At 44.7% G+C, this 18,660-nt stretch overlaps 1 protein-coding gene across 1 annotated transcript in view; it reads right to left on the bottom strand.

The window, feature by feature from the left end:
* MYBBP1A (MYB binding protein 1a) overlaps positions 1-18,660 on the bottom strand; it is a 59,723-nt gene that overhangs the window by 36,814 nt on the left and 4,249 nt on the right. The window contains exons 8-23 of the mRNA XM_048067905.2: positions 17,833-17,950; positions 15,164-15,453; positions 14,104-14,211; positions 13,388-13,513; positions 12,475-12,681; positions 11,703-11,811; positions 11,206-11,293; positions 9,961-10,112; positions 9,175-9,264; positions 8,510-8,650; positions 7,576-7,740; positions 6,615-6,772; positions 5,655-5,789; positions 4,287-4,395; positions 2,149-2,280; positions 248-316 (exon numbers count right to left, since the gene is read on the bottom strand). Of these exons, the coding sequence (XP_047923862.2) occupies positions 248-316; positions 2,149-2,280; positions 4,287-4,395; positions 5,655-5,789; positions 6,615-6,772; positions 7,576-7,740; positions 8,510-8,650; positions 9,175-9,264; positions 9,961-10,112; positions 11,206-11,293; positions 11,703-11,811; positions 12,475-12,681; positions 13,388-13,513; positions 14,104-14,211; positions 15,164-15,453; positions 17,833-17,950 (2,197 nt within the window). The remainder of the gene's footprint in view (positions 1-247; positions 317-2,148; positions 2,281-4,286; positions 4,396-5,654; positions 5,790-6,614; positions 6,773-7,575; positions 7,741-8,509; positions 8,651-9,174; positions 9,265-9,960; positions 10,113-11,205; positions 11,294-11,702; positions 11,812-12,474; positions 12,682-13,387; positions 13,514-14,103; positions 14,212-15,163; positions 15,454-17,832; positions 17,951-18,660) is intronic.

Genomic DNA, 18,660 nt, shown 5'->3' with positions numbered 1-18,660 from the left:
TAAAGGAGATGCTACCAAAGAACCTCCGTGACTGTGAATACATAAGCTGTTTCCACAACTCTAGTCACACACCTCAAGTAGCAAGGCGGTATTTGCAAAAGCTCTCCCCCCAGGAAGCGAAATTCTCAAAATTGGGCAGCCCTAAAGGCAGCAATAAGCATATTAAGCATCATCTGAACTGCCATGATTAAGCGACTTCCCTGATTGACTGTTTAATACAGCTTTGTTTGCTTGCTTGCTTTCTTACCTGCTGATGTTGCCTGGCTCCCGCTGTGATAGACTTGACGAGAGTGTCTACTAATGGCTTACACATGATCTGTAACAAAGAAAGACCCAGCCTCTTATTAGTGGTTTGCTGACAGAAAGGTTTGTTTTTCAAGCAAAATGGTCTGTATTTTACACAGCTTTTTGAGCAAGAAGAAAACGCTGCAAGAAAAGTGCCCAGAGATCAGCAACAGCTTATTTGAAAATTAGCAGCTTCGCTCACACCAGCCTGGGTGAAATCTTGGTCACAACAAAATCGGCAGCAAAACTCGGAGCTTGGAAAAATCAGGCAAAGATTTCACCTCCTGTGTTCTGCCGCTTCTTGATTTAAGCCTGTATCTGCCTGACACTTCATGTAGGCAGTTCACTTCATGCACAGGAACAGTCCCAGAGGCAGAGGAGAACATGCTGAGTTAGAATATCAGAGCTTGGGGAAAGGTCTGATCCCGTGTGCTAAAGGGGCCAGAAGTAACTCCCAGGAGGAAAGCCTCTCTAGAGACAGGTTATCTTGAAGTTGCACCCTGCAACAGTTCTTGATCAAAACAACATTTCCTGAGTAGGGGTTAAAGTCAGCAAAGCTTGCTGAATCTCTTTTCTGGCATAATCCAACAATTTCTAGGCTTCTATACAAAATCCTTTTAACTTTATGGGGAGAAAGAATCCAGACACAAGAAATGAGAAAGCATGCGGATTGCAAATACCTAACTGGCAGACCTCCCATGCTGTCTATCAGGCACTGAAAGGTCTGGCCCTAACAAAACATGGGTAACAATTTGCTGCAAAGTTCACTGATGTCTTGTGTAGACGGTTATTTTAACCACACCACCTAAAATGGCTTCTTTTTGGGGGTAAGAAGACTACTAAAGGAACAGATAGCTCTAGCAAGTGGGTAAAACCCAGCTTTAGAAAGGCCAGTATCTACATAAATCAGTACTTTTGTTTTATAAGAGGGATGAGCTTAAAGACTTAAAAGGCATTTCTGCAAGGAACAGTCATTTGGAATCCACAGGCTCTAGAAGAAACCTGCAGATGTTTTTAAGCTTGCTCTCCAAGTGCACAGCGCGTAACTCTCCTCTTCCCCTCATTTCACTAGCTCACATAGGTAGTGTCATGGGATGGTGTCCTAAGAAACATGGTATGCAAAAGAACTTTCTCCTGAATGGCTTCCCTCCTCATCTGGAAGTATGGAGCATCTTCCCCTACTACACAAACTTGTGTCTCCTCCAACCCTCCCTGCAGACTTCCGTTCTAAAAGGTTGAAGATCCTTGAGGAAGGGTTTCTGGCTGCTGTCTCTACCTTTCCCTCTGACCTAAAAATTGTTGAAGAACCATATGGCATTCAGACCCAAGGGCTGTCTCTTAAAAACTGGCTGTCCTTATAGTGGAGAGCAGCTCTAAGCATGGGTGAAGTCTGCAGGAGATGCCTCAAAGATCGTGGATACTGACACTGCCTGAAGATCCAGTTTGCAGACTAGACTCCAATTAGACGCTACATCCTACAGCCTTCTTGGAAAAAAAATGAGAAGCGGAGCATGCAGTCAAAGCAAAGTTGAACAGAAGTTCTGCATTTGTGCAAGCATTGCCCATCCATGTTGTGCCAAATACTGGTAGAGAATTAGAGCTTTTGGGGGCATCCTTTAAAGCGCAGCCTTCTATCCACCTACATTCTCCGTGCTGTATCCCAATCCAAACCACAAATGAGATCCATGCCTTTTGCAGCACTGCTATCAAAACACGCAGTACTAAGAGTTTAAGAAGGTAAAAATCTGAGGAAACCCTGCAGCAGTTTTAAAAGCCCACAAAAAATGGCTAAGTTTCTCTCCCTGCTTTCGCCAGGCTTACAGCTGTGTTTGGAGCCACCAGGAGACAGACAGCAACACTTACTGGGAAGCGGGTGAAGAGATCGAGAAACATGGAGCTCGTAAGGGCGCTGTTGCGTTTAGTCAGGAATTGCGTCAGTGCCTGCTGGTATATTGCAGTCACTCTCTCCACATCCAAGCAGCCAGTGCTCAAAACCTACGGGGAAAAAGCAAAAGAAAAAAATTTCCCCTAAAACACAAGAATAAATCATTGCTAAATGAAGCAATTTATTTCTACCAGTGACACATATTTTTCCAGTAGCTAGATATTCTTGGGTAGTTTATACAATACAGGCACACGAGCTAGCACATACAACCAAGACAAAACAACAAAGCAGGTCCCAAATGTGCTCTCCTAAGTTCCCATAGCAGTATGACCATGTCAGTGAAGCGCTGCAGACGAGCCCTAGTGCTGATCAGGGACCCAGCAATCCCAGAAACATGTAAATGCTCTAATATCCCCCTCTGGTGGGGAACAAGAAACCCAAACACACAACTGAGACCTGCAGAGGCCATATGGATCTAAACTAAGAGCGTGGGGTTGAACAAAGAGTGCAGCACCACATCCTGACCTTCCTGACTGCTCTCATCTTGCCAGGGAAACACAGCTCTCTAGAATAGAAGGAAGAATTAAGGCCCAGGTGATCAAAGCTGGGATATTCACAATAGCAGATGGGTATTTTGCAAGCCTCTGCCCAAGGAATTTTTCCACAGCCATACAGCAAACTAAAGCTGTGTTACTGCTGTGCCCTGTTCTCAGATCAAACTCCTACTGCTAGTGCAACCGAGCACAAGCTAGACTGAAGATGTGAGGGTCTTCAGTGTCTATGCTTAGCACTTCCTTGATGTACCCACCTGTAGAGGAAAAAAATTGATCCCTTCCTACGCAAATGTTTGCTACAAAAAAATCCTGTGTAGTAACAGGCTTTTCCATAAATTTGGCCACTGCATCGTAGGGTCTGTTCTACGTTCACCTTGAGGCTTACTGAAAAGCTCCAGAACATACTCACAAAGAACTGCTCACTGGAAACATACCTCACTTGTCTCTGGTTCCCTATACAAAACCTTTTAAGACTCAACACAGCACCAGCAGCAGCACCCAAACTGAACTGTGTCACTTCCCTAAACCCACCAACTCCCTTCAGCTGCTGCCTGTGGTCTCGGACCACAGCCCCGTTCCCACAATAACAGCCTTTGCTCTGAGGCTGCACAAGGATGCAGCACGTCTCACCCAACAAGTGGGGTGTTTATGTTCTCCAAACATCTCCTCCTTTGTTTTTCTTTCCAGGAAGGCCCAGCACAGAACAAGAGCTGCTTGGATTAGCACTCTTGGTCTCTCGCTAAGCCTTAGAAACACTCACTATCTTTTCAGCTGCTAATAATATCTCAGTGTTTGTAATTTCCAGGCCCTCCCCGGTCATGAGGAAGCCCTGTTTATTTTGCTCCCCCCTGAAATGTCAGCGGGATTAAGGCACTAAGCCCTGCACATAGTTTAAGAGGTTCAGAGGCAAGCACAGGCTAGCTGGAGAAACCCTGCTCCCTGGTTTCTAGTGGAGGAGACTGCACCGAGCTGCCCAACACACAGGGGCACCAAATTCAGAGAGCTGTGAAATTCAGCAGAGACAGCAGGTGAGAGGGAAGCATAGCAAGGCTCCCCAGATGATACGCCTACAAAGCAAAACCAGATGAAGACCCTCCCTGCAAACACCTACCACTGAAATCAGGGCTGCTTCTCTCTCTCTTCAGTCTGAGATTACTCAGTCCAAATCTCCGAGAGAGAGGAATTCACCCTCATCCATCACTGCCCCGTGTACCCCTGCTCCTCAGCACCCTCCCAGAAAACACACAGACTGCAAAGAGCTTAATGGAAAGACCAGCAAATAAGCCAGGAGGGCAACGTAAATACACGTGAGGACAAATTAACCTGGATCCGCTGTGTACCAGCAGCCCCTGCTGGCTGTGGGCAAGCAGGCACTGCAAAGGCAGGAGGGTGAGGCAGAAGGGAAGGGGAACGTGACAGTTTATGGCACGGAAAAGAAATTGTGGAGACAGCTATCTGCAGACAGCGGAAACAGGGAGACGGGATAAGCAATGCCCACTCAGAACAGGGTAATGCAAGTTCACTGGCAAAAACACTGCCTTGACAGCAGCCTGCTGTCTTACCTGACAAGCCTGTGGGATGGTGTTCTTCTGCTTCTTTGGCACAGAGACAGGAGCTGGAGACTTGTCAGACACATTGCCTTTCAACACTTTGAGCAGGTACAAGGAGGCACTAAGAAGAAATGAAAAGGGGGAGAACAGAGCAGTTACCACAGTGCCACTGCAAATCCACCTGAGGCAGAGGCCAGGCGAGGCGGGCAGCCTGTTCCCTACCAAGAGAGGTTAAAGAGCCCGAGAGGGTCCCTTTTTGCAACCTAACCCACTCTTACCAGATTTAAAGACAAATCTCAGGAGGCTGCATCCTTTCGCTGGCTGTCACTGCAGTCACAGACATCTTCACTACCAGCCTCATTTCCTGAAGCTCTTACTACCAGTTTTGACTAGCACAGCTTTAGAATTCCTGCATTTGCCCAGGATTTGAGAGCCTGCAGAGCCCAGCCAGCGCTGCAGTGCAGCCCTCCCAGCCCAGGCTGCTGCGTGCCTGCAGAACTCAGGCAAATCACCTGAGAGAGCATGCAGACAGCCTGCTACTTTTGAGAAGTGTTGCCTTAACTGTGCATGCACACAGCAGCTCCGCTGGCACTGCCCGAAGGTGTCAGGGAGCCGAGTGGCACACGCAGCCAGCCCTGCAATGCCAGGAATTGCCATGGGGCCTGCGCGACAACGGGCTAGGGGTGCTGCAGGGCCAGCACTGCCCAACGGCACTGGGATGACCATGCAGCGTGGTACCCACTACATAAACAGTTGTGTTGAGAAATCCCAGACGGAGTCTGAAAGTCTCCCTGAATCTGCCTGCAAGCCACAAGAGAGCCTACTGGTAAACGACACTTCTGTTTGTGTCAGGGAACAGCAAGGTTACTCACGTTTCCTAGTAGATACACGTGTGGCTTATCCTAATTCACCTGTAGGCAGTGGCAAAGGAATGAACACTTGTACAGACAAGAGCCACTGTCACTGCTGTCTTCACTGAGCCACCATGAAGACAGGAAACCCCAGGATTTACAGAATGATCATTGCAGACGGACCATAAATTACACTCATCCCTGCACTGAATCACACACAATTCATTACTCCCTGATGAAGCCTCCAGGGAGCACTTCCCATCACTATTAGCAAAGCTGTAAAGACAACTGCTGTATCACAGAGCCTCTAGAAGATCATCACCAAAAAATGGACATCTCTGTTTCAAAATGCTTCACACCGTCAGGGTGACTGACTAGTCCTCATTTAAACACACAGGCAGCCAGCTTTCATGGAGTCTCTCACTTCTATGAACTGTTTTAACCAGCAACGTTATGCCTGCTTACAGACCAGCCACAGTCACAACGCTGCCCGCAGCACTGACTAGAGAAGCTCCTTCTTAACGTTTACCTGAAATAATAGAGAGCCACTGAGGAATCAGTGTGCTTGAGGGCTTTTTTCACAAGTCTCTCCACAAAGGCGTGCAAATCATCTTGCAGGGCTTCCACTCTCTTGCAGTACTGCTTAGCTCGGCACAATGAGTTCCTGAAAGAGCATTAAGAACAAACTCAAAGCCATTACCTACAGAAAGAGCTCTGGAGAACAGACGACTATGAACCCTTATCGCTGGGCTTAGGGAAACACATACACAAACATGGTGCTAGCTCTGGGCAGCAAAAGAAGCTGTCTTTGCTGAGGCAAGAACTGCTCTTCACCTTCAAGCAACTTACTCAGGTGGCAAAGTCAACTCTCCTCCAAAGCTCCCACAAAGTGAAACTGGCTGCTTCAAACTCTGCTACTGCAGAACTGCTCCTCAACAGTGGGTAGAAAGCAGCACTGAAAGCACCTTAGAGCAATGCTGAGGATGTCAGGGAGCGGTGTACAGAGGCCACAACATACCCCGTGCATTATGCCTCCGTCTAGCTTGCATCCTGCCTCGTTTGTGGTAATGAGCAGTGACAATTTGCACTTTGCCTGTCTTAATAATAATTTGTTGGGAGTTTTGTTCCGGCCACAGCAGGAACTCTGCAAGTGTAGGGAGTTGTCACACAGTCTGACTCAAAGGTCAGAGGCCTGTGGAGGTATTCAGCAACGTGGTACTGTACCTCCAGTACCAACTGTTTGTTCTGTAGGTCTGACACTTGACTCTTGAAGTCCCTTACACTAGAAAACCCAGATCCTGATTGTTTTCCTGCAGGTTATAGCTAAGCACTGTGTACATGTGTGGATGTTCAGTAATCTAATTTTCCATCACCTATAAGCATAGCACTTGTCTCCAGTGTTAAAAAGACTAATTTCTAGGATTCAGTCAACACTACTGGTGTCTATCAAAAGCCCTCACCAATTAGCTGGAGGATTACGGACACTTACGTGAAGATATGAGCTGTTTTCTGGAGGAAATCAATCTCCTGCTTGTCCGAGTCCGAGCTCATGCACTGTTCAATCACCTGAAGCAGAGGCTCAATGACGTCAAACACCAGGGGGTTCTCTGGTTGCTTACTCAGGAACACTTCAATCAGATCCAGCACCTGCAAACATAAAGTTACTGAGCTGAGAACTAATGCAGGCAGGGAAACACAACCGATCTACCCAGCGCAGCTCCTTCAGACTGGAGTGGGATACATGGAAGGGGTCTGAAGAAAACTGTACTTGCAGCTGAGATCAGTGTACCTTCTGCTACCACTTGTAATGCCACAGCATGAGACCATAGAGATTAAAAGTTTGAAACTGAAGATTAAAAGCTGCTGGTTGACTTCAGCCTATTTTTTGCAGTGACATCGTTTAAAAAAGCAGTTACGAGTGTCACTGACACCCAGCCAGACCTGCAGCCACTGCAACTTGGCACAGATCCCTGTTAGCTCCACTGACGGATAGCTCTTACCCCCACAAGTCCCCTTTGACCTGCAGACACCGCGTTACCATAAAATCGTCCTCTTACTGCCCAGCATCGAAACAAAACTGCAGTGAAGCCAATGGTCACTACACTAATCAGCCTTCCTCCTAGCTACCCTGACACCAGACATTTCGATACGTGAGCAGCTGCAGCTGTCCCTGGATGCCCAAACACCCTGGACAGCCCATGCTGACACCAGGTGGCCTCAGGTCAGTATTACAGACACAAATAACCAGGGGTTGTTAACCACAACCCTCCGGAGTTAATGAGCCTAACAAGACAAGAAAAGCTTAGGCTGCAAGGTTACAGGAGAGATTTTGTGTGTTTATTCACACTAAGGCACATCATAACTAATGTTAAGTAGCTCGCGGCTTGCAGTAGGCTATAACCAGCATGCTAGTTCACCAAAGGTCTTTGCACCAGACACAGATCTCATACCTTAATCTTGAAATCCCTCCGCAGGATCTTCTCTTTCCGAATCCTGTCTCTCTCATCCTTCTTCGCCTGGATCCGTTTCTGCTGCTCCGCAAAGAGGGCCGAGATGTTCTTGTCAAGGGCCATCATAGCCTCATCATCCAGATCTTCGTCACTCTCATCTTCTCCCTTTTGTTTTTCAGAATGCAAAAGCTACATGTCATTTCATGTTCTTCAAAAACAGCTCCCACCCCTCACCTGGCTGGGACTGCCCTGACTCTGCAGGGAGAGGAGAACCATGGCCACTTCAGGGCAAATTCACAGTAGGGATGTAGCTACCTCTGGACCCAGAACAGCAATATGGGGAAGGAAAACAGATGCTCAGGCCAATGAGAAACGTAGCTCATATTTCCTGTTAGGTAATCCTGGCCACACCGTACCAACACTTAGAGCTAGAGGACTGGGAGAGGAAATAGGCCTGGGGTTTGGACGCTAACTCCCTCTGCGCTGTTTTTCCTTCAATAAAGAGGTTACTATGTTGCTGTGTTCATAAACTTTATAGGAATCATTAAGCCACACTCCAGCACTGCTACAAGAAGGCTCCAGAGTGGCCCACAGGGATCACGCTCCTCCACACAGGCTAGCCAACACAGACACCACACAGCAATATCTCAGCGCTTTAGTTCACATCAGTCTTCTTTATTGCAGGCAGGAAAACAAGTTATCAGGCTAGACTAGGCAAGCAATAGCACTCAAGACACACTAACAATAAATAAAAGAAAAAGTGACTTATTGGCAGAGCTTTCTTTGAAGATCCTGACCTCCTGCATCAAATGCCATACAAAGATGACTGCCAGGCTTGTCACCGCATAAGCTCAGATAAGATGCAGGTGTTCAATAACCTTTCACCACCCCAAACCTCCCGGTATCTGTATCAAGGTAGACACCCAAAACATACCACTACATTCTGTGCTTTGAGAACATTCATCAGCTGACTGCGAAAATCTTCATCGACTTCTTCATTCTTTTCCTCATCTCCGCTGTCATTCTCTTCCTCAGTGTCATCTTCATCTGAGGAGTCCTCACTTTCTTCATCATCCTGAGGAAGAAAAGTTCATCTCCTGACCCGTCCATTCTTCAAGCCCTACTCAATTCCCAGGTGTGTAACTGTTCAGAAATAAATACTCAAGCCTCCCCTCACCCCGTTATCTTGCCCACAGCCCTCAGATTCAGGTAAGGACACCTCAGATAACAACAGAGATACCAGGTCTTCCAAAACCTTGAATTCGGGTTACTGTGCATCGCAGCAATGATTCAACCTGTGCCTGCCAACGAGAGGCCTATGCTAATCTCAGGATCTCATTTGTTCTCAGGAAGTCTCACCTATTCAAACAGCCATACCTACAACAGCATTTTCCTTCAAGCCCTAGAGACTAATAAACATGTACTTCCAGTAAACCATTTCTGTGTTGCACATTTAAAATAAATCTTAATAGAACAACAGCTATTTCATTCAAGACAGAGAAACGCAGTTACATCTATTACAACAGATCAGCAGAAACATTATTTTTAAGTGGCGAAGGTCTGAAAAGTATTTGGCACAGGCAATGGCCCATCAATTACCGTGTCGTGAGCAGACTTGAACTTTTTGTCTGATTCTTCCATCACAACAACAGCACTTTCTTCATCCTGATCTTGGTACGGATCAAGAACCTGCAGAAAATAGGAATTGTTTTTCTTTTTTTTTCAGTACTTTGTTTTGGTGCCTTTGTGCGTACAACAGACATGAATTTCAGCACAGCCAGAGAGCTGGATGATGACACAGTAAGTAAGGGCATTCAACTTTCTGGCTTGTAATATCATGTCTGTTAATATGTTAAGTTCTTCTTTCTATAGTAACAAAAAAAAAGTGGAGAAAACTGAAGATGTTAGAGACAGATCAAACATTTTCATTTGTTACAAATTAAGTATTAGGTTCATCCTATAAAGTACTTGACAGCTGATCTCTGCAATCTATAATACTCTCTCAGTAGACACTGCTTTACTCAGTGATGTGACCAATGCAGATTTTCAGTGCCAGTTATTTTTAGCACCTCTACACTTAGCCTTTCTAGAAATAAAGAAAAAGTTACCATTGATACTCACATATAAAACCTAACAGCTATATAAAATGTCCCAGGAATTTCTTCAGCCTAAAACTACTAACGAATACAGCCTAAAACTAGCAGATCTCAGGCTCCCACAAAGAAACTGTCTGCAAGCTGCTTTTATAATTCAGCAGCACACATTATGACAGACATCTTCTAAATCGAGAAGGCTTTTATTTAATCCTAAAATAGAGACACACTTCTATATCTGTTAGGGACAAGACAGGCAAACGGTACAATGCCCTACTAATGTCTCACTTACATCCAAGATCAGCTGCAGGCCGTTCTTGGTCAGATTAGGGCAAATGCGTCCAAACACGCTCTTGGAGATTCGACGTATGAGCAGGCTGGGCTGGGCAAGGAGGGAGAGGAGGATTTCCACAATCACCTCAACCCATCCCGGCTCTGTGTTCTCTGCACAGGAACAAACAAACAATGACAGGTAGGGGCAAAACCACTGCACTGGCACAGCAAGAAGAGGCTGCAGATAAATTCATGGAGGAAAAAAAAAAAAGACAGCCTTTGCAGATGCTATTTGAACTACTCGTTCAACAACACAGACCAGAAATAATTGAGGGTGAAGCTAAAGACTGCTGCTGTATTGGAAAGGCTACTAACCATAGGGAGAAACACACCTGAAATTGTCTTTAGGCCACTGCAAGGCCTCACCAGGTAACAAACTTATTGTTCATTTAATCATTACTTAGATTAGCAGTTCTGCAAGTCATAGGACACCTCCTTGGCCACATTAAAGCAACCAGCAGTTAGACAGCAAAAGTACATGATTTTTACAGTGTTTCCAATGAAATCAGGAGTCACAGTAGCCCATGAGAAGTGCTGAGTTTTAAGAGTGGCCCATTAGTCTGAAAGTTTTGGGCCGTTAGTCCAAAAGTTTGGGAATCCTGATCTACATACAACCAAGTCACCCAAAATTACAGCTTTTATTTTCACAGTGCCCACAGATTTATATAGGGATTTAAGGAGACAATAAGACCATAGTTAGAGAGAAAGTCGTAAGAACAAGACAGGTTCTTTCCTGCTCAAGTCCCGACCTATCTCTGCAGGCTCAAAATGAGACCAGGCTAAAGCAGCAAACAGGCTGTATCCGCACACGGGACACATTTAGATGGTCCAGAACTTGAGCTCTGAAAGCAGCAAGTTTCAGGCCTGCTGGCTGTATTCAGCAAGCTCTCAGGCAGCACAGAACAAGGACTCAAAAGGACTGAACTCCCTTGGATGCTACTCAAGCAAACAACAGCCAGCCCTGAAGCCCACCTATTCTGTAAGGGGCACCCAGAAACACCACCAAACAGTGATGTGGATGGCAAACTGGGGCAAGAACTTTAGAAAGACAAGGGAAAAGAACGAAGTAGAGTCTCCTGGGGACAACTGAATTAAGCCAGAAATTATGAAGTTAGAGTGCTTCACTAATGCAGAACTGCCCTTTTCTGTCTTTTGACAGAGCATTAACAATCCCACCCCATTTCTTTCTGCAGAAAGGACTCACCAGTCTTTTTCTTCTTTGGTTCCTTGCTGAATGCCCTCTCCGTGCAGTTCAGAAGGTCACTCAGAAGATCCATTGTTTCAGACGGATTCTGTTCAATCACATGCAGACAGTAAATACCCTCTCTGTTAATTCCCCACTAACAACAGCAATGCAAGAAATACATCCCAAATATAAGGATCTCTCTAAACAGGTACTGATATTAAAATCAGCTACTACAACTCCTCTGCAGAAGAAAATATGAAACTAAGAAGAAATTACTCCACTCAGCAGCAAATCAAAGGCAAAAACAATGCTCAGGCCAAGCTCTGTCCCTGTAAGTTGATGTCTACGGTCAGTGTAAGAATCAGAGTTTATAAGCTGCCAATTGCCCATTTTTATGAGCCAGAGGCTGTGAAAGATTGGATCTCTGAACAGAAAAAAAAATCTGCAGCTGGGTGTTCAGAATACCCAGCTGTCAACTTATTTTACACCATTCAAATATGCTTCAGAGATCTTACCTTGAAAAGGTGAATGGCCATTAGAAGCAGAAATTGCTGAAAAGCAAAGATTTTGGCACTATCTGCTTTATTTTCCTTCTTCTGCAGGTTCTTCACAGACTGAAGTGTTCTGAAGAAAGAAATCTTTTTGAGTCTTTCACAATTACAACAGCAAATTCTCTCTTACGATCAGACTAAAATCATGACCAAATCTTCAGTACCGTCTTCTGTACTCAACATTTAATTTACAGATATTGGTTGTATGTAAAGTACACAATCTTAACCCAACAATAGCATCTGAGCCTCTGTGTGGCTTACAAAAACCTCTGCACTTGGGCACAGGCTATATTCCTAACACTACAGCCAAGGCATAGAAGACCTTTATGGGAAATCAAGCTCAGAAAAGAGCACCAGAAAAGAGTCACTGGGAAGTTAGAACAGGCATTATTAGGAGAAAAGCTCAGCAGAGTTGCTAATGTGTTTGGGAGAGAGACTATGAGTGAAAATAGAAAAGGGCATGGCCACCTACTCACAGTTAACATGCTGGTGGAACAAAAAGGAATTGGGTGAGGAGAAACAGGAAGGCATCCTGATACCCAGTGCCAGGTGCAGGATACTCAAAGGGAAGAAACAGAACTGCCAATGCCTGTGAAATGGTTCTGCTACAGCAGCCAGAACAACAGGAGGACAAGCGAATACAGGCAAAAGCTTTTGCTGGCCCAGAGACTAAGACTAGGGCTTTTTTACTTTCCTCACCCCAGCAACCCAGAACCCAGCTTCCCAAGCTTCTCACCTCTCCCAGGCATCTCTCTGTTCCTTGGTAAAAGGCTTTACAGCTTTGACATACTTCTCACTGGAGAGCAGCTCGTTGGCATACTCAACGAGGAGGAAGATCCACAGCTTCCCATCTGCAGTCACACCATGGACGTGCTTCTCCCTCAAGGCTGCAGCCTCTGCTGTATCCCCCAAAACGCTCAAAGTGTTCAAAGTCTGAAGCAACCTGCAAAGAAAAACAGTCAGCATGTTATCATCAGAGGAACAAGATGACCTTCTCCATACTGCCCTAAATAACACCCCAACGCAGAGTACTCATCTCAGAACTCTGGTCACTCCCATCACCCCAGATTTACAGGGCCTAAGTTTCAAACCATGCATGTATCCAAACACAGCTCATTGTCTCAGTGCCCCTAAGGACACCATACACTGTCTATTATTCTTGTCCTCAGCTGTTTCCCATTCTATGTCCCATCAATTTTGCCTCTACTGAGGTTACAGCACCAGCCTCGGCAAGTACCTAAGGGTGTCTGTTGCTATATGCCTGTTTTAGTCTCATGCAGAGCGGACAGAAAGCCAACGACAACCCGTGCAACCTCATCACCTCTCTAGGGTCCTTTCACTTCTAGCTTGCAACAGAGACAATAGAAAACATATGAGAAAAAGCATTCTGAGTTCAATTCTACTTCTACTTGATGATCACACACATACTCAGCAAGTTTGCCACGAAAAAATGTTTTTACTGGAAGTTTACGATCTTTGGGAAATCTGTCTAGGATCTCCTTAAAAAAAGCCATTCCCTGTTCCTAGAGTCAAAGTGAAACACTCCAGTTGCAGCGCACAGGCCCAAAACTCTTGGTGTGCCATTTGCAGGGTGATTTTATCCCAGAAGAGAAATTTCCAAGCAGAGCGCATGCAAGCAAAACCCTTACCCAAAGAAGTAGTTTGCTGCCAGTGAGTGAGCCTGTTCATCCAGAGGCTCTGATATAAGGGCATTTGTTTCCGGTATTTGGGAAGTCTTTTTCTTAGTCTCAAAGAAAGCATGGAAGAAGCAAAACCTAGAATGGACAAAATGAGAAAAAATTAACAGCCAGTTTGGCAATAACAGAGCAAAAACAGCCCATGAGTGCAAAACCAAATAGAACACAACACTACATATTTACCAAACGTTTTTCAAGGACCTCCAAGCCATGAAAAATACCACTATCTACATTAAAACCTTTTCCTCAAGGTACACAGGGTAAAAAGAGAGAAGGATGCTCATGACTTCACAAAAGTGAAGTGTCAACACTTGAGGCCGCACAATACAATACTCAGACTGTCATATCTGGGTCATATCCTCCGAGACTTTCAAAGTGAAAGATAAATACCAGTGACATCCTCAAACAGCCTAGGTAAGCAGGAATTTAAAATTTACTGAAAATATATAGGACCAAGTTGATCATAAGGGCATAAATGAGAAGAGTTCGTCCAAGTTTGCAGAATGTATTTTAAAAACAGAACCTAGTCTTCTAAATGACTAATGTTACGGAATATTGCCATGTCAGTTTGCCCAGTGCCATGGGAATTGTTTAGCTGGAATACTGCTGGAGAGATAACCAGAATTGTTGCAAGCATATGTGGCATTAAGCCTTTAAATCATTCTCACCTGGAAATGTCCATCACAAGGTCCTCTTCTTTCTTCACAGGACTTTCAATGATGCTCATAAGTCGGTGGATGATCCACTTCCTTAATCGAGCAATCTTATGTTGTGTTCTTTCAGCAAGGAAGCAAACACAATCAGCAGTTTGAACGCTACACTGAAGTAAACACAAACCTCACAATCTACTGCAGCAAGAGGTGGCTTTCAGTGTTAGTGTTGCTTTCTTCAGTAAGAAAGCAACAGGTAAGTAAGCAGAGATACAATCTTCCCAATTTTGCTTTACACTATGCAAAAGATAACATATTTACCCCACTGAGGAGCTACACAGTTCACTGATGACACTTCAGGAATTGATTTAGTCCACCTCTGACCTCACTCAATGGGCACGTAACACGCACACACACACAGTGCTCTAACAGCTTATGTCTTCTTTGGAAAAGCTCCCTGCCCAGGTAACCCAGTATCTACAGCACCAAGCTGGGATATTCAGTGAGAAGCTGCGCCGAAGTGGAGGACAGAGCTTTCTCCTGGGAAATTTTCCTAGCTGGAAATTGCGACAAATGCCTACAAAGGACCTAAGTATTTACAGGACACTTGAGACACAAAGTGGGTGCTTTGCTGTGGGCCAAGAAGCTAAGAGCACTCAAACCAGTTAAATATTCAAACTCGGATAAAAGGAATACGCAATTCCTACAAAGACCTGAGAGTCTGTAGTGAAAAAGGAAGCCACTGGAGACTTTTGCCTTTTCCCAAAACAGTTGTCAGGACTAGAAAAGCAAGAGAAAAGGCTTTTCTGGCCATCTAGTCTGTTTTGATCAGGGAACAGATTTCTGGCTGGTTCTCAGAGCGTTTGCTCCTATGTGCAGAGCTTAATTTTGTGCCAGACAAAGAGTCAGATGCTGGGCCTAAACCTTTTGGGACAGAGGAAACGGAACAGGAAACAATTGTCAGCTCATGGCAAGGGAACCAGCAAACTCTGGCTGTCTGACCCTGACTTCACCCAGGTAGCTACTCCAACCACAAACAGAAAGAAAAAAAAAGAAGGTGCATCATCAACATACTCACTTGTTTACATTTTCTGGGTTCTGCTTCTGACGGCTAGTTGAGAAGTCTAAACAACAGCCCAAGTCTGGCCTCAGGAACATGTCTTTGAGCCAGTCAATGTATTTCTGCAACGCCACTGGCTGCAGGTGTCTGACTACTCTCCAAATGCTGGGCACCACTGGATAGCCTTGATTTGTGAGAGTAGAGAAGCCGATCATTACTGCTAGCTGCCTCTCCGGGTCATCACAGCTGTTCAGAAATGCATCTACGTATGCTTCCATCTCTGGAGCAAACTTAAATCGGTCTGGAAGCTGAAAAAAAAAAGTGTCAAACAAGTAGGTTAAGAACCTTACACTGAGTCTGAGTATCTTTATGACCACAAACCACTGTACAGATCTCATTGCAACAAGGAAATTAAAGTCACATGCCTGAATATTTGTCATACAATTAGAAGGGATCAGAAAAGTCACCAATTTCACCTTATGGTCTTCCTCACGCAAGAGGAACCACTGTAAGCAACCACACGATCCTGGCATGTACCTCAACCCTTCAATTTCGGCTTTCCAACCAGTCAAGCTTCAGCAGGCTGGACCATGTGTTGGCCAGTGCAGTGAAGCTCTTAGGCTGATCACTTCTTTTTATGGGGATGAGCTCAGGATGTTACTCACACCATCTGCCTTACACCTTCCCTCGATTCAGAAATTCTCCCACATTATTTCTGGTCTCCTCTAGCAGCCCGGGAGCCTGCTGACCTACAGTGCACAGAACAAATCCCACCTTCTCTCCCTGAAGTGCTGAGGCATTCTGAAAGGAGGGGGAGTTGACATGTTTAACCTAAAAGACATGTCCTAAAGTGTTGCTGTTTTGTGCTAAGGCCTATCCTCAGTGCTGCCACTGATCCACAAGGTGTGTAGCTGGCAGACTCTTGGCCCTCGGAACACTGTCCAACAGCATGCACCACCAGGACACATCTCACCACATATCCCATTTCAGCATGTTTTTTCACAGCCTACAGTGTTCATTCCCACTCATTTGTTCTGGAAAAAACAGAACTTTAACTGGTGAAACCTTGAAGAGGGCAAGCTGTGGCTTCACTCCAAAAATGAAACTTTTGTAAACCAATAAAACAACTTATCTGGTATCACCATGTCATAAGCAAAATATCAACCTAGCAGGAATGGGAACGGTAATGAATGTTTAGGGAACACTGGTGTTAAAATAAAGAGTTTATAGATTTCCAATTAACTACAAATCCATCCAACCATAACATAAATACTCCAGCAAGACATTTCACACAAAGCACAAATTCACAAGGTCCTGCTTTCCCTGTATTTAAAACTCCATACATGTGTATCAGTATAAAAGCTGGGAGAAAAACTCCGGGAGATTCTGCCGTAAACAGGCTAATAACTCACAACAGGGGGTTCATCAATCATTTCCCAACAAAAGCAGATCAAGTACATTTGCTTGCTTGTTTAAACAAAAAAATAGATCCAGTAAGATAACTGTCAGTCAATATCAGACTCAAGCTTTGTCTAGTTCCAGCACCAAGAGCAACCTGAATCCCCTAAGAAAGTACAAGATTATAGCATTTGCTTTCCAAAATAAACAACCTGTATCAAGGAAGAAAATAAAACAAAATCAACAGCAAAGAAAATCAAACTAAGACCTTTCCTACTTCTTCATCAACAATACTAGGGTTTTCTCTTTCTGTTTTGTGAGACAGACATTGCATTCAGTGGATTTGCACGTTTCAGACAGGAATTAAATTAGCAAATCTTTTGATGCACACGGAAGAACACAGCGTAGTTCACCGTGGAAAAGAAAAAGAAGCACGATACAGGAAAACAACCAAGCCAGTGGATAAACCCTGGAGAAAGTTGCTTCATATACAGAGGCACCATGGTAATCATTATTTTCAGAGCAAAAATGCACATCTATTTCTGCTGTGGTAATAGAATTGAAAGACTACAAAGTCCTGTCCCTCCCAAGAGAAGGCAATGATTTTGGGGCCTACATCAGAATATTTAGGACTAGGATAGCATGAAAAGACAAGCCAAAGCCCATTTTTATTCGTATTCTTTGATTTTTTCCTCCCTTTATTGCAGGGGTTTTGTTGCTTGCTTGTTTCACAGGAGGGAAGGCAGAGGCCATCCAAAATCCAACTCCCATATTGCACTGAGATGTGCATATTGAAACAAGCACTAAAATACACAAAAGCATGAGTTGTCCCTTTTTGTCTTTGCTTTCAAATGTTCATGCAACACCCAGCACAATGACAGACAAAAAGGAGCTTCTGGACATGCAAAATCAAAAGGCCTGTCAAAGGATGACACATGACGTTGTCAGTACGCTGAGGGCTGCCCTTCCTCTGCTTCCCCCACAGTGAGAGCTTTCTCGGCAGTACCAGTGGAAGCAGGGGGCTCAGTGCTGAACAATTTCAAACTCCTTAAAATAAGTCTGAATAGCAATACACAAATAGACAGTAACAATCAAAAACAGCCTTACTCAGCCTGTTGCAAGCAGCAGTCACACAATAACCCTACCTTTAGTAAGAGGCCAAGGTCTAAATCACGTAAACTTATTTTTAATACAGGACGTGTAACAGGAAAGGTGGGCAGGGGTTGAGGGGAGGTTCTGCTCAGAACAGGGGCTTTAGGCCTGAGCACAAGTACTTTCAAAGGACCTACCTGAGTTGTTACCACATGTTCTCCGTAGAGCTGCATCACCTTCCCTTTGAGAACCATCTGTAGCTGATCCAGGGACAACAAGGGCAGAGCGCTCCCCAGCAGTCGGTAGCACATGTAACTGAGCAGAAACAAAGAACATTCTCTCAAGTAGAGCCACAGCCGAAAAGCCGCAAAGATAAGACAGAGAAGAAGTGGTGGGGCAGGCTATGTGGAGCACACAAGAAGACAGAAGTCAAAACCACATGCTTTCTACACGGATCTAGTGTTCAAAAATCCGACTCCTGAAAACTTTCCTTCTGGCTAGCACAGCTGTTCAGATTCCCCACAGCAGGTCCTCTGCTGCCCAGAAATAGATCAGTCCTCACCAGCAGCCCCTTCCTCAATGCACTTGCTGGATCTCTTCTCTCCAAGTGTCTATTTCCACAGGCCTAAAAACACTTACTTGTTTTTGAAACTTGCTGTTAAATTGGATCAAAATTGCCTAATGGTCTCAAGAATTATTAGACAGATATTCTGCAGACATTTCTGCAGAAAGCCAGGCTAAAAAGGAAACACTTTTGAGCATACAAAAGGTATTTTCAGACTTACCCAATTCAAGCCAACTAAGACAAGACATAAACTGCCCACGCTTGGAAAATGGTTCCCCTTCACTGTGATATTCATGTAATATGTTAAAAAAACATACAAGTGCACCTCTGATTTTCAAACTCTTGATCTAATGAAGATTAAACCTGGCCACAGACTGACTTGCTATGGTCCAAAAAATGAAACTATGCTCCCCCAAAATGCTCACAGATTCGTGTTCAGGATTTTGCAGCATGTTTATAC

The sequence above is a fragment of the Anser cygnoides genome, chromosome 18, assembly GCF_040182565.1.
Source record: "Anser cygnoides isolate HZ-2024a breed goose chromosome 18, Taihu_goose_T2T_genome, whole genome shotgun sequence".
NCBI lineage: Eukaryota > Metazoa > Chordata > Aves > Anseriformes > Anatidae > Anser > Anser cygnoides.
This window is presented reverse-complemented; position numbering and strand designations above follow the sequence as displayed.